This window comes from Rhinichthys klamathensis, unplaced genomic scaffold, assembly GCF_029890125.1.
Source record: "Rhinichthys klamathensis goyatoka isolate OS25496 unplaced genomic scaffold, OSU_Roscu_1.1 h1tg000123l_1, whole genome shotgun sequence".
NCBI lineage: Eukaryota > Metazoa > Chordata > Actinopteri > Cypriniformes > Leuciscidae > Rhinichthys > Rhinichthys klamathensis.
Window position 1 is genome coordinate 3,343,816 of NW_026606660.1, and position 15,579 is coordinate 3,359,394.

The following is a 15,579-nucleotide window of genomic DNA, read 5'->3' on the forward strand; positions in this document are numbered from 1 at the left end:
AATTTAAAAAGGGGGGGGGGGGGGGGGTTGATTCATGCATTAAATTTGTAATAATTTCAATACACATTAACTAATGACCTGTATACAGTCATATACCTGTATGTTTGTAATGACGTAATGATAGCTACAATTAAGTAGTCATTCACTTAATATATTAATATTTTTGTAACATTTTGTATATTCCACAATTGCATGGTGTATGTAAACTCTGCATCACAATTATATTATAAATTATCACTACAGGTCTACTGTAAAAATGTACCATGGGATAGTGATAACTATAATGATTATGATTAAAGCTGCAGAGTAGGAATAACTTACTAGAATCATAATAAATGGAGAAATCAGTCTGATTATATTACACACATTAAAAGATGCATTGAAAAACAAAAATGCTGGGGAGTGATGAGGTGCCAAAATCAAACCAATTATAGCATAAATGAAATAAATAGACAAAGTGAAAATCATTTGAACTTTAATGCTTTCCTTCATTAATGTCAGTATTGAGGGAAAGAGTGGTCTATGTGCTTGGCCCAGGCCATCAATCCTCCACTGATGTCCCTCACAGTGATCTGCTCCATTTCTAGCCCAGACATTTTCTCCAGGAGCTGAACTGCCTTCTGGGAGTCATTGCCTAGTTTGCACACCACAAACACTGCAAGACAATAAAGGTAAACACATAGATAAAGTTAGCTGGTTCACTCCATTCAAGCTCATTTACTCCAGTCATACAAATAATCTTCTTTTACAAATATATATATATATATATATATATATATATATATATATATATATATATATATATATATATATATATATATATATATATATATATATATATATATATATAATATATCACCAGTTCATTTTTGATAGAAGATTATAATTTTCACCAAGTCTGCATTTATTTGATCAAAAATACAGAAAAAAAAAAAAAATCTATTTAATGCATCCTTGCTGGATAAAAGTATCATTTTCTTTCTTTTTATAAAAGTAAAAATTATTTTTACAAAGTAAGCTTATTCACAGCAATCATACGGCACACAAAGAACTTTATTTTACCCAATATTATATATATACCAAATTATGTATTATCAAACGTGAGTGTGTGTGTGTGTGTAAAATGTGTACGTAAACTCCTCATCACAATTATATTATAAATGATCACTACAGATGTACTATATAAATTACCATGGGATAATGATAACTATAATGAATATTTATGAATATATCAAAAATATATTTTAAAATGTAATTGGCTGAACTGGTTCTGTTATCAATTTTTATTGATGTTTAATTACTAATAATGGTCATTATTAACAATGTTCAAACAATGGTCAAAACTGGTTTTACTCCTCAATTTTTTCTGAAAATCATGCTACTAAAGAAAGTTGTAAAAAAAATTATTTGAAATAGAAATATTTTGTAACATTATGAATATCTTTAATATCACTTATCATCAATTTATTGTGTACTTGCTGGATAAGTGTTATTTCTTTCTTCGATTTTATTCTTCTATTTCTTTTTATAACCTTTTCCTTGAGATGTTGGTGTGAAATATTCCAGTAATATAGTTTTATAATTTCAGGCTCTTTTCTTAGGCAGTTAGTATCTATCTCAAGTGAAATCAAGGCTTATCCAATTAGTTTAAATAGATTAACATCTCATTAAAAAATCTAAATATACAAGTCTAAACACTACTTGATCATTCAACACGAGGCCAGCTGTTTCTGATGATTATGCCTCCTCTGTCCTCAGAATACGCAACACATCTAATAATAAGTGATGGCATTTGGCATTCAGATAAGCGCTTATTGGATAAAGATGGGATCATTATGTGTGGCTCAACACCATACATTTTCATGCCTGCGCATTGTGAAGTTTAGTTTTTCTGAGCAGAAAGAACTGAGGTGCAGGAGAAAGGAGTGTTAAACATTAATCACAAAAAAACAGCATATAACAATAAAGATTCTTACCTGGGACTTGAGATTTGGTCTGTTGTTTGAGGTTACTAATTGTATCTTTTAAAAGTGTGATGTGCTCAGCCTTTTTATCCTCTAAACTAGCTAGTGGAATGTCTGTCATGCAAGGTAAGAAAATTAAACTGAAGGAATTAACTTGATTTTTACTAAATCTCACACTAAATATGAAGAATGAAGGAACGTCAGCAGAAGTGAGACGAGTGTTAGTGCCTCCAAACCTGAGCACGAGAAATGAACAAGTGTTTGTGCCAAGCTGGTACATGCTCTATTTGGTCACCTGGGGCCTGTTGTAAAAACATTGCTAATCTAAATGTGTATATCAAATGGAAAACAGAGTTTAAAATCATTTTGTTTACTTCATTACTTCGCTAAGGATACTGATTTTGAAAAGGTAGACTGAGATGGCGAACAGGAACATGCAGGGATGGATTACTGCCCAGGGGCCCTTGTCTACCAGAAGCCCACGGGGGCCCTGGGGTTTAAGGGCGCGCAATCCAGTTTGGTTCAGAAAACCCATTAACAATGAAATGTTTATTAATGTTGTAATATATCTGTCCCATAGCCTACAAGGCCTCTTAAATAAGGCTCTTGGACTCCGAGGGCTCCCTGGAACTTACTGTTGGGCCCTATGTGAATATGAAGGCCCCAAAACCTCTTATAGAACTATTGTCACTCTTTGAGCTTATTTTTGTGTGTGAAAAGTATTGGAAAAATAACTATTTATTATTACATTATAACTGCCCATTTTCCCTAAGTTGAAGTGAGACTACATTTTTAAACATTGCCTAAAATTGTATTTGCCTCATTTGCATAATGTTTTATTGCCTAATTATAAATGATCCAACAAAATGGGCCTAGAGAGAGCAATAGAGTATGTTTTAGCATAGTTATTAAATTTGAACTGTAAAAAGTAAAAACGTACACCCTTCACTCTACAGTTGTTTGAACGACTGTAAAAGATGCACCTTCAAATAAAAAAGTAGATATTCGAATACATTGCTTGATATTTGATATCCGTTCGAATTAGATTTTTCTCAAAAGTGACAGCCCGAATGAGGGATGGACCTCAGTTCTTCTAGATCCAGGGGCAAGAAAACTTATACAGTTTAAAGTTAAATGCATTAATCTGAACTGAAGAGCTCATTAAAAATATATAAACATCCTAAAATACCTTATAGGCAAAACTGCATACATTTGAATTTGTTTAACACGAATAAAAATACTATTTGGCCAGTGGAAAAGAATGAAAATAACTCTTCTCAGAAAACTTTCTCTAGACAGTATTTCAAACAAATAAGGAGTTATTTATTCTAAAACAAGACAAGGATACCGAATGATTTTTAGCAATGTAATATGACTTGAACAAATGGGATTTATAGTCCATATTTCATATTTTCCTAAAGTCTTGTATCGTTAAACATGGTAGCCTATCAGGTGGATGGGAATATGCATATGGAAATGATATGCAGATGACTGCATATGATTATTTCGGTGAGGAGACGCATGTGTCTTCCACTGACTGAGTTTCATTAAGGGAATTTACGCATGGTTTTATAAATCTGAAAACTTTTGATTGTACGCACACTTTTAGGATGAACTCTTATACATGAGGCCCCTGGTCATTATGGCGGGTGACCGTTTCACTTTCAATTAGTTTCTGTGGCATGAAGAGCCTGCAGTGGAAACCAAGAAATTAGCCCAAAAAATTAGCTCCAAATATGCATATTCATGCATCAAACTTTATGCAGGAAATTGTAATGGGATCTTAATAAAGAATCCCTTACATTTACAGGAAAAAGGAATGACAGTAACATGTTACTGAATAAGTGTGTTCCACCTCTGGCCTGTTAACACGTGCTTTTGTTTCTCGTATCTATAATTTAGTGAGTTTAAACTGTCTTCCAGTGGAAAAACAAGCTATACACTTAATAATTTTAACAAATATATACTACACTATTTGTAGTCACACAGTGTAAAGAATACAATATTTCTATTGTATTTGCTTTTTTCTTTACTAGCCTGGGAAAACCCAGACAACTTCCGGCAAATTTAGATTTGCTCTGAAAGTTAGTCTGGCAAAGAGCTCATTCAAGCCCATTTCCAATCCGTCGAAATCGAGGCACCAAACAGAAACGTTGGGGCGGGCTTTACACGATGACGACAGCTCTGGGATTTTGAACATGATTTTGTAGCCTACATTACAAAGATGGATGCCGCCGTCGAACATCACTCATTCGAATCAGCCATCGCGTCTTTTTTAAGCGATTTGAACGTTTCCTTTTTGTTAAAAACCTAACAAAGAACAACACTCGGAGATGTTTCTCCGCCGCTCTGCATTCGTCATCTCCTTCATCGCTCTGATTGGGTTTAGGTCTATCCGCGACGTCCGTTGTTGACGCCCCTCTGGAAATGATTTGTCTGTGACGCTTTGCCAGACCATAACTCAGTTACAACTGAGAATGGTCTGGTTTTAACCAGGCTATTTTTTTACAGTAGCCGGTATGAAATCAGACTCGCTGGTAAAATGCCTAAAAGGTAATAGCTAGACCACCAGTCAAAAGTTTAGAGTAATTAAGATTTATTAACATTTGTTGGGTCAAAATCACTATAAAGTGCCTCTGGTGTCCTCATCAGAATCACTCATGAGCATAATGCAAAATAATGAAATTCAACCAAACACTTACACACATAAAAGTACAATGATAAATCTCTTGAAATGCGTTTTTGTTTGATTGGATGTGTGATTTTGGCATGTCTCACATGCTGCTCATTGTAAAAAGTGGTTAAATGGCACAAAATTTAAATAATTTTTAAATATTCTTATTTTCCTCAAGTTGTTTGATAAAACAAGTCAATTTGATCATTTATATGCTATTTTCGCAATAATGGTAAACATTTTGCACGTGTCCCCAAAATTGCTGTCGCCCCTGTCATTATGGGGTAACTGCCCCTTTAAGAAACCTGCAGGCGTACTCAGTGACATCTGCTCTTTCTTCAATGGAGGTTAAAACATCTGCAGCAAGTACACCAAGCTTCTACACTTATATTTCCTAATTTTCATATTGTGTTTGTAGTTGGATGTTGTCAAGCTTACATGTCCACCTTGTCATAGTAAAATATTAATTAAATTAAATGAATAAAAAACTTTTCAAAATATCTAAATATATATTTTAAACATCAGTACACAGTCAGCTTCAACAATGAATCACCTTGCTAACTGAAGGTACACCATGTGTTCATTAAATGCTAATTTTAGTAAAAAGAAAATGTCCACCCTGTCATTGTCCACCTGTCACCAAGCCTTCCATGACAGGGAGGATATGCGAGTAGTTTTTGCCACATTCTGATAATGTTTTCACTAGGGCTGTCGATTTAACACGTTAATTGGTGCGATTAACTATGGAAAAAAATAACATGTTGAAATGATTAATGCATTTAACACAATGCAGTTGGTTAGTGATAAACATGATCAAGGCAACGTCTCATTGTGTGATGTAGCCTATTGCAGTTAGAATACGCCTAAAACTCAAGATTGGATGGAAAAACGCCCCTGTATGGGTTTTTATCATATGATATAGTTAAGCAATCACACAAGCAAAAGTGACGTTTTCCCGAAAATCTGCTTGATTGCAAATATGATATTGATTTTATACAACAGTTAACTAAACTATAGTGTTACATTTTAAACACAATAGTGTCAATATTGTCAGTTTTTGCTCTATTTCACCAACAAAAATACTTCCAAACAAAGCCAGAGCGAAACTGTTGTGCATCTCCGAGCAACACACAGCGGTGTTCAGTTACTCCGCTGTTTTTAATTAATCAAGTGAGTGGTTTTAGTTTCTGTCAGGTTGTAATCATTACAATATTTAGAGTAGCATACATAGCTTAAGGGTATCTTGCTGTTCCTGTTGTTTCTCTCATCTTCCTAATCTCTTTACACATTAAAGTCTTTGTCCACCCTGTCATCTTCATATTTTATGAAAATAAGCTAATTATTTTAAGTTAGCAAAACCTTTTGTTTAATTTCTTTATAAAGAAATGAGGCCAGTTAGTATTGTTTGACCAGATATATTTGTTGTTAGATGTTATTTAGAAAAGAAAGTGCAACTATCACATATTTTATAGGGAAAGAAATATGTTGTGGTAATTTCATTATTATCAAAGGACTTTTCCCATTAACTAAAATGCATTGTTGAGAAAGGGACTAAATATCTTTCTGAAAATCTACATTTTATAATCACTATGCAATGAAAATGTATTTACTCTACTTTGATTTTGTCCATGACAGGGTGGACATATTTTGTGGTTTGCCCGCACATTGTTTGCTTGTGCTGGAGCTTGACCAACAGGCATTTCTAACAGCCTAAGTTCAATGGAAAATCTCAGCTTTTTATTTTGGAAATTGTGAAGTCTCAAAAGGTACTTTATGATTATATTGACCCTCTGCTCACCAATGCTGCATTTATTTGATCTAAAATACAGTAAAAACAATAATATTGGACTCTATATTACAATTAAAAACAACTCTTCTATTTTAAATGTATTTTGAATTTTTGATTTGGTGCACAAGAAAGATATAATTCGTATCCTGGTCAATGTTGACAACAGTTGTGCTGCTTAATATGTTTTTGTGGAAACTGTAATACACTACTATTTAAAAGTTTGGAATCAGATCGACCGAAGAATAATAAATAAATAAAAACTTTTATTCAGCAAGGATGCATTAAATTGATCAAAAGTGACAGTAAAGGCATTTATACTGTTACAAAAGATTTCTTTTTCAAATAAATGCTGTTCTTTTGATTTGTTTTTTTCATCACAGCATCCTGAAATAAAATGTTACTTGATTTCCACATAAATATTAAGCTGCAAAAGCTGTTTTCAACACTGATAATAATAAGGACTATTGAGCGGCCATAATAACTGAGCAGCAAATCAGCATATCAGAATGATTTCTGAAGAATCATGTGACACTGAAGACTGTAATGTATGGTGTAAAGTAATGATGCTGAGAATTCAGCTTTATTATCATAGAAATAAACTTCATTTTAATAAAATAGAAAAGGTTTTATTTAATGTATTTATATTTCACAATATTTCAGTTTTAACTGTATTTTTGATCAAATAAATGAGCATAAGTCTTTCAAAAACATCAAAAAAGAAATTGATTATTTCAAACTTTTGACCGGTAGTGTAGCTAACGAGAGTAGATATTATGAAAAGCTTAAAAAAAAAAAAAAAAGTTAATCTACAACATTAATCATAAAAATGTATTGTGGGATCCAAAAAAAATTGGAAACAAGGACGAGTTACAGTCGTTTTTTTTGGTTAGGGATTTGAACAAACGCAAACTCAAACCATGAGCAAAAATAATACTAGTGAAACTTGCCTTAGGAGGCACAACTAATTAGGGGAATTTGAAACTCCACAGTGCACTGACTCACATGTAGAGTTTCTGTTGTATATTTGAATGAAGCAAATGTCCAATCCTAAACTGTTAAAGAGAGATCATGGGAAAGGATACTGATTGAGGTTGACAGATGGCAAATGTCCACCTCTACTTTGGGTCGAACGTCAAGGAGGAGATGAGGGGTTGAGCTGTCCAAAATGGCTCTATACTCCTGCAATGAAAGACAAATATTATATATGGGCAAAATTTGAGGAGGGAAGCTGCACAGAAATGCAAGATGACAGATCAGATCTGCTTTATATAATGACCAGCTACACACTTCCACAATGCTCAGTAATGAACTCGCTAACATAGAGCGGTTCTGCTAAAGATATAATCTAAACTACCAAATGGAAATTTAAACACCCCTTATTACATTCCTCTGCATGCCCAGAATTACGACAAATAACTGTACTACCTGCACAGAGACTCTCTGTTCTTTGGTTAGAAGATTCAGTCTCCGACACTGTAAATGAAATAAAACAGAAATAACTGAGAAGAAATCAACACTGGTTTTCATTACACAACGTTTAAACCAAAACCACCACAAATAAATGTCTGATCAGGTGACCTTAAACCTTTTTGGTTTTAGAGTTGATTTCTGACTGAATGTTTGCCATGGCTGAAAGGAGTTTTCTTTTCCTAAGTTTAATAACACAGTTACATTGAATGTGTGGTGCATGTGCATGAATTGAATAACTTTTCAAAGCTCAACAGTAGCATGTCTCTGCAAAACACACTCTCCATAATAAGTGTGTGACAGTGACGCCTTGTGGACGTTTAACCACAGCTGATTAGTTTGCATCATTGACACACACACACACACACACACACAAGGATGACTATAGGAAGGAAAGTGAGATTTCCTCATCCTCAGACCTTATCCGTAGCAGCAGAGCCACAGAACTGCTCATAGTCCTGGAGCTCAGTGAGCGTGGGCTTCTCTCCACACACCACACACTCCATCTGCCTGGACCGCAGACGTATGGCCCGGAAACGCCCCTCCTGACCATCAAACATCAGCAGCTGCTGCTCAAATGAGGCTGAACAGACCAGTTAAGGAGTCACTTCATTATGTTCTGCCTACAGTATGGTAATAGGGGAGCTTAAAAGCATAATTGTTTCAGTTTAGGATGTCATTAAGGGTAGAAAGGATACATCCTTGACCGGACGCAATTTTCAGAACTTCTAATGCTTGAAGGCAACCCATTATACCAGGCACTGCAAGTATCGAAACAGGTCACTTCAAAGTCATATCCTCAATGCAGAACACTGCAACATGAACTTATAATTATGGGATTATGGGATCATTACAGTGGAAGAATTCATATTCACTTTTTTTAAAGTCAGAAATAACTTTAAAAAAAAAAATTTGAGGTAAGATCTGCAGTAAAAAAAGAAAAAGTATTGTTGTTTTAGATAAGCAAAGAAGTTATTTGCTTATCTAAAACAACAATACTGTTTCTTTCAGTTTTTAAGGATTCAGTTTTAAGTAAATGAGAGAGATGGTCTTTGTCGAGACACTCATCATATACAAAACTCAGTATGAAAGAAGACCAACTGCAATTTAGTATGCAAATGTCAGTCAATTTCCTTCCTAAATGACCTTAATCAGGACCTATTATGCTTTTACACATGTTCATCTTTCTTTAGTGTGTAATGTTGCTGCTTGAGGACTAAAAAGCTCTGAAAGATACAAAGCACAAAGTCCCTCCAGCGGGAGTGATTCTCTATATCAGTGTCACTGTAGTCTTGAGTTTTCTTCCAGGAACGTAAATGCCACATCATTTAAATCATTGCTGCACAATACATATACAAAAAAGGGGCGGGGCCTGGTTGAGTTGTGTTAGTAGTGTGTTTCCGAAATACACTCGAAACGGTTGACCAATCACAGCACACTGGTCCAGCCGACCAATCAGAACACATTGCGCTTTTCAGAAGGAGGGGCTTCATAGAGACATGCAGGAAACTAAAAGTGTTACTGACAGACTGGGAAGAGAGGAGATGCAATAATGTAAAATATGTGGAAAAATAAGGAATTTTTTCACGCATGAAACCCTATTCTAGTAGAGCCCAAAACAAAATCAAGACTTTGTAAAAGGGCATGGGTCCTCAACCACTACAGAAGACTGAAACAAAGTTTGAATAGACTTTGTACAATAAGCAAGTAGTTCTGGCTGAAATAAATATCGCCCATTGTGGAGAAGAATGATGAGAAGAAGATGATGATGAAGAGGAAGAAGCAGCGATCTCTGAAACTACGGAGTATAATCAGGTCAAGTAGAGTTCGACTGACCCGCTCCCAGAACCCCTCCATCAGAGCAGTTGGTGACAGTCTCAGGAGGAGGTGGAGAGGGGAACAGACACCGGTAACACGGCCCTCCTCGATAGTTGTACACCGTGAGCTACAAGAGAAAACATTGAAATAATCAAAATCTCACAATTAACTCAAGACACACTAAATCAAACTGCATATATACTCTCGTTCAAAAGTTTGGGGTCAGTACAATTTCTTTTATTCAGAAAGGCTGCATTAAATTAATCAAAAGTGACAGTGTTATTCAAAACACATATAACATAATAAAATGAGATAACCCTAATAAAAAGCTGCCCCGTTATTCTTGTGAAAAGTCAGTGGATGAACAATTGTGACTGTGGTTAAACTGAAGTGTTGCACCAATCCGACACTCGGCATCGTTCCGATACAGATCTTTTTTTTTTTAACCGGGTCTCGGTCAGACGGGACCAATCCAAATCTGTGCATTATGGTTGTTACTGTTAATACCAAAAGGTATTATAAATGCACCATAAACGTTTTCATGCACTATATTCCTGTTTTTTTAAAGACAAACGGCAACTTAATTTTAGAGACAGACAGTATATGAGGATGTTAAACTTAAGTCAAAATGGAAACTCTTCCCTTCACTGCAGCAGAATGCCACATTCAGCTGTGACAGCAAAACTCTGAACGATGTTACAAAGTTCCTATTATTATCTATAATCTGAACATAAAGGTCTGTGATATGTTGAAAAGAACTGTATTTTTCTGGAGTTTACTGGCGATTCTGAATGGTTTTATACTCACTATTGAGTGTCTGTAAGATGAGCGTGCTGGAGAATTAATGAATCTCATGATTGAATGACTCAAAAACGTGAGGTTACTTTAAAGCGCATCATCATGCGCCGATAAGTGCTTTTGTGTTGCGCTGCACTGAAAACTTTCACACCATTTTTTGCAATCAGAGATAATTCATGTTCACCCTATATATTTGTTCTATCTAATCTATCATGTCTGTTGTCCTATTAAAAATCGGCACCATACATTACAAAGAAATGCTGTTTATAGTGTGTATATTCATGTAGTAATAACTATCATAAATGTATTGTTCATAAGATTGCTGACACTCTTGTCACACAAATAGTTGTTTTAAATTGCAGGTTTTTTTAATTAGAGGTCTACACTCACATTCACTTATTTATTTATTTTATTATTTATTAATATTGTTGATGGATATGATTTACGAAATATGATTATTCATATTTTAATATCTTAGGCTTTAATATCTAATATTATTTAGGGTTTATTACAACTGTGTTAAACACCACATTAGTATAGAAACCTGTTTCCACCTCAGAGTAAAAATGGTAATTTGTGGCTCATCAAGGCTGCATTAATTTGATCAAAAATACAGAAAAAAAACTGTAATATTGTGAAATAATATTAAAATTTAAAATAATGTTTTTTTTTTTTTTTAAATATACTTTTAAAAATAATTTATTGATGTGATGTAAAGCTGAATTTTCATCAGCCTTTACTTCAGTCTTCAGTGTCACATGATCCTTCATTAAATCATATAAATATATAAACAGTCCTGGTATCAATTTGTATTGGGAGAAAAATCAAGGTTGCAGTATTGGTATTGGTACATACACTAAAAATCATTACTTTCAGTGTTCTTGTACTTACTTTCTCACAACGTTATTTCTTCTGCGCAACACAAATAAAGAGATTTTAAAGAACGTTGATGTCAAAAAAGCATTGCATCCCATTGACTTCCTGTATAGATACATATACAGTATATATTTTCATTTTTGGCTGACTGTACATTTAAAAGAATGTGTAAAAGAATCCAAATACTTGCGACCACTGTAAATAAAAACTTTAAATATCAATGTACAGCTCACTGTCTGCAGGTTTGATGAGCTCACCTGTCCTTCCATTCGTAGAGCACTCGCTGACACTAAAGGCTTGCCGGCCAGAACACAGGCATCATTCACGAGGTACCGTGTAGGAACGTTGTCTGAACAGTCTGCCACAATGTCATACATGAAGATGCAAAGTCAAGGAGACAAATAAATGGGTTTCGCACTGTACAGAACTGTGGAAAAGTTCAAGATCAACTTCTCAATAGCAATTCATGAGTGGATATTGTTGAATGAGTTGTCTGGCGTTGTCTCTGGAGAGCTGGAGGTGATAGGGAACACACTGAACTGTGGAGTTCAACCTGGAAGAGATCACAAGCAGTCAGCTCTCCGTCGTTCAGTCGTTCACCTGTACTGGTTTTGGGAGGTAGGATGGTACCTGCTGATGGCCTGGGCCGCAGACAGGGCTTTAGGCTGGCCTTGAGTCACTTCTGAATGAAGCACCTGTCGGTGCAAGTTACTCAGTTCCACCACATCATAGTCCAACAGGCCCAAACGTCCTGAAAACACAAACTACATTAACGGCTGCCAACTAGTGCCATAGTACAATTACAGCTGTGTCTTCATGCAAGTGTTTGCTTTGGGACAGAAACTAAAATGAGATATGAAGGTTTTCATGGGACCCATTATGAACAGCGGATTCAGCCTTCATCTCTTCTACTTTAGCATTTAGACTGGTAACTATGGTAACTTCCGTTTTGTGTGCATTTCTCTTAAATTAAAAAGTTAATTTAAAAAATAGACTCTCTCTAACTATTAAAGCTAAATATGTTTGTTATACACTACCGGTCAAAAGTTTCCGGTCAGTAAGATTTTTTTAATGCTTATGAAAGAAGTCTCTTCTGCTCACCAAGGCTGTATTTATTTGATCTAAAAACAGTAATATTATCAAATATTATTACAGTTTAAAAGCAGTTGTGCTGCTTATTATTATTTTTGTGAAATAAATTCTTTCAGGATTCTTTGATGAATAGAAAGTTCAAAAGAACAGCATTTATTTGAAATAAAAATCTTTTGTAACAATGTAAAAGTTTGTATGTTTTTGATCCATTTAATGCATCATATAGTATTATTATTATTTTTATTATATTATTATTATTTACTTGGTAGTGTGTATATATAATTTAAACTATACAAACTATATCTATATAAAGAATTAGTAGTACCACTTTACAATAAGGTTTAATATGTTAACATTGGTTTATTTAGTTAACATGGATTAACAATATTACATGTATTACATTACATACACATATTTGACACAAGTCCCCCTGTGGTGAAAATCCAACTTTTAATGTTGTTTATATGTCTATGTGGTGTTTTTAATATGCTTTAAGACAAACAATGTGTAAATTCATAAGTCAACACCATTTCTGAGTATTTTCTCTTTAATACTGCAGTGAACCAAAGACAGTCTCAAAAACACGGTTTGAAATGGCTGGTGTTTCTGACGTCACAAACTACCTTATCAGATCAACCACATGAGTATCTACACTACCAATGCAATAACTCTGGAAGTGGTCAAATGTGGACAAGCTCAAAATGTTTTAGGCCCTGTTTACACCTGGTTTTAAGATGCGTTTTGGTCGATCACAAGTAGACACATACCCGTTTAACCCTGGTGTTTTAATCCATCCCGGAGAAGGCGGTCTTTTGTGGCTGTTCGAAAGCATTCGCATTTTCGACTACCTCTGGAAGTGGTCATTATAGACCCCGTTTACATCTGTATTTAGCGTCGTCCACTTGTGATTGGATTGCCGAAAATGCTTCTTAAAGGGATAGTTCACCCAAAAATGAAAATTACCCCATGATAAGTGTGGGGTCATTTGTGTGAATGGTGAATGGCCGTATATTTTTTTAAGTCCATCAAAGTGAATCCATCCATCATGCTCCACACGGCTCTGGCGGATTAATAAAGGCCTTCTGAAGAAGCGATTTGTTAGTGTAAGAAAAATATCCATATTTAAAACATTATCGACTAAAATAACTAGCTTCCGGCAGACGGCCGTACGCATCGATTTACGGCGAAAGAGTGACCCTTGACCTGACGCACAACGTAATGACGACCACGGAAGCGCAGAGGATAGAGCAAAACAAAACACCAGTCACGAATTAGAAGTCAATTTTTTAAAGAGAAATGTCGGAGGAGCTTGAGTTTGATGCCGAGCCCTGTTTGTTTGAACCGCGAGAGGCGTCTAAACTTACATCCTACGTCATACATGTGTAACCCCTCCACCCGGGTCCCACTCGACCCGCTCCGAGCGGGCCTCGAACCCGGGTCTCCGGCATGAGAGTCAGGCGCTCTAACAAGGAGGCTAAAGACTGCAGTCCAAGCATCTGTCGCTAGAGCGCCTATTGAGGACAGAGGAGTGAGGTTTACTCGCATAGCAACTACTAGCTGGCCTCCGTTACACATGCGTCACTGGTTACTCTTGTGGCGTAAGTCGACTTGTGTAGTATGCGTACGGTCGTCTGCCAGAAGCTAGTTATTTTAGTCGATAAATTTTTAAATATGGATATTTTTCTTATACGAATGCATCACTTCACTTCAGAAGGCCTTTATGACACCCCTGGAGCCGTGTGGAGCACTTTTATCATGGATTGATGCACTTTTATGATGGATTGATGCACTTTTATGGACTTCAAAAACAGAAACGGCCATTCACTGCCATTATAAAGCTTGGAAGGGCCAGGACATGTTTTAATATAACTCCAATTGTGTTTGTCTGAAAGAAAAATGTCATATACATTTGGATGACTTGAGGGTGAGTAAATCATGGGCTAAATTTCATTTTTGGGTGAACTATCCCTTTAATACCGGGTGTCAACAGGACCTTACTTGTACAGATAAACTCCTATACTTAACAGCATTATGAACATAGTAAACACACATGGCCACTTTACCTATTCCAGCTGCAGCCAGATACTGCGAAAGAGGACAACCTAAACCTCCACATCCCACAACCAGAACAGATACATTACTTATGGCAACCTGGCCTGTAGAGAAAAGAAGATTGTTTAAGAAAAGAAAAGAGTTACATTATAAAGGTTAAAGTCAAAATATTGTTTAACCTTTAACACCAAGTTCTGGTAGGAGAAGCTGCCTGCTGTATCTCATGATGTCATCATTGCTCAGCGTTACATTTGTTTTCAGTGGTGAAAGATTGGTAACCTTCTCCTGTAACTCTGTTGATATTGAGTTTCCCTGAAAAAAGGGGGTGGGGGAGAAGTCTTTTCAGTTTTCAGACAAGAAAATGATCTGCTCTGAGAAGGCTTCTTAAATATATGACCATAACGTTATTTATCTACGCCATGACACGGGGTGCCTTTCAAAAGTTTATTCTGTCAAACAAAATAAATAAATGATTTGAACTGTTCTATCAATCCAAGCCTTTAAATCTTTATCTTCAGAAATATAAATGTTGTCTGACCTAACCTAAACCTTAAAATAAAATTTTGATATTGTTTTCACTCCATACAACACATATAAATTAGCATTAAATAATTGTTAAAATCATTACATACGCATAACGGTACAGAATCACACAAAGGCTTTGTTATCTGAATATTTGCCGAGTAAAGTGAATAACTATTGCAGACCTTTTCCATTTGATGAAGTTTCTTCTTCAAAGCTGCAATCTCTCTCTCTCTTTCCAAGAGCTGTGTCTTCAAACTTAAAATTGTATCATCCATCACGAACAATCACCTCGATATCAAATTATGATTAAGAAGCAGTTATTATCACGAGCAATTATGTGTATAGAAATCACACTGCACAGGACTTCCGGGTTTCCGCGCGCATGCGACCACGTGTAGCGCACGTAACACGTGATTACAACAGATCCATAATACGCGCTCCCCAGAGATTAATGTAGATAGATATAACCGACTCAATGTTATTACACCTATTTTGAAAAGACTATTGAGTATTAAAAGGATAGA

General features: G+C 35.4%; 1 protein-coding gene across 2 annotated transcripts; it reads right to left on the minus strand.

Annotated features, from left to right (window-relative positions):
• Positions 1 to 458: 458 nt before the first annotated feature.
• mocs3 (molybdenum cofactor synthesis 3) lies at positions 459 to 15,456 on the minus strand. 2 transcript variants are annotated; one of them, XM_056255901.1, is made up of 13 exons: positions 15,238 to 15,456; positions 14,710 to 14,842; positions 14,542 to 14,634; positions 12,017 to 12,137; positions 11,865 to 11,939; positions 11,644 to 11,761; positions 9,731 to 9,839; positions 8,593 to 8,655; positions 8,314 to 8,477; positions 7,853 to 7,900; positions 7,510 to 7,606; positions 1,977 to 2,078; positions 459 to 655 (listed from the first exon to the last, which is right to left on the minus strand). In XM_056255901.1, exons 1-13 carry the CDS (start codon positions 15,328 to 15,330, stop codon positions 498 to 500), a joined length of 1,374 nt encoding a protein of 457 aa, XP_056111876.1. In that variant the 5' UTR covers positions 15,331 to 15,456; the 3' UTR covers positions 459 to 497. The 2 variants fall into 2 exon arrangements, with proteins under 2 accessions (XP_056111876.1, XP_056111877.1); XM_056255902.1 differs by having other exon boundaries at positions 11,644 to 11,754; positions 11,858 to 11,939.
• Between the last annotated feature and the right edge of the window lie 123 nt (positions 15,457 to 15,579).

Coding starts and splice junctions, on each gene's coding strand:
- mocs3 (XM_056255901.1), bottom strand. CDS start 15,330: ATGGATGATACAATTTTAAGTTTGAAGACACAGCTCTTGGAAAGAGAG. Junction 11,762..11,864: donor GCCAGACAACTCATTCAACA/ATATCCACTCAT, acceptor TTGCATCTTCAT/GTATGACATTGTGGCAGACT. Junction 8,478..8,592: donor AATTGCGTCCGGTCAAGGAT/GTATCCTTTCTA, acceptor TGGTCTGTTCAG/CCTCATTTGAGCAGCAGCTG.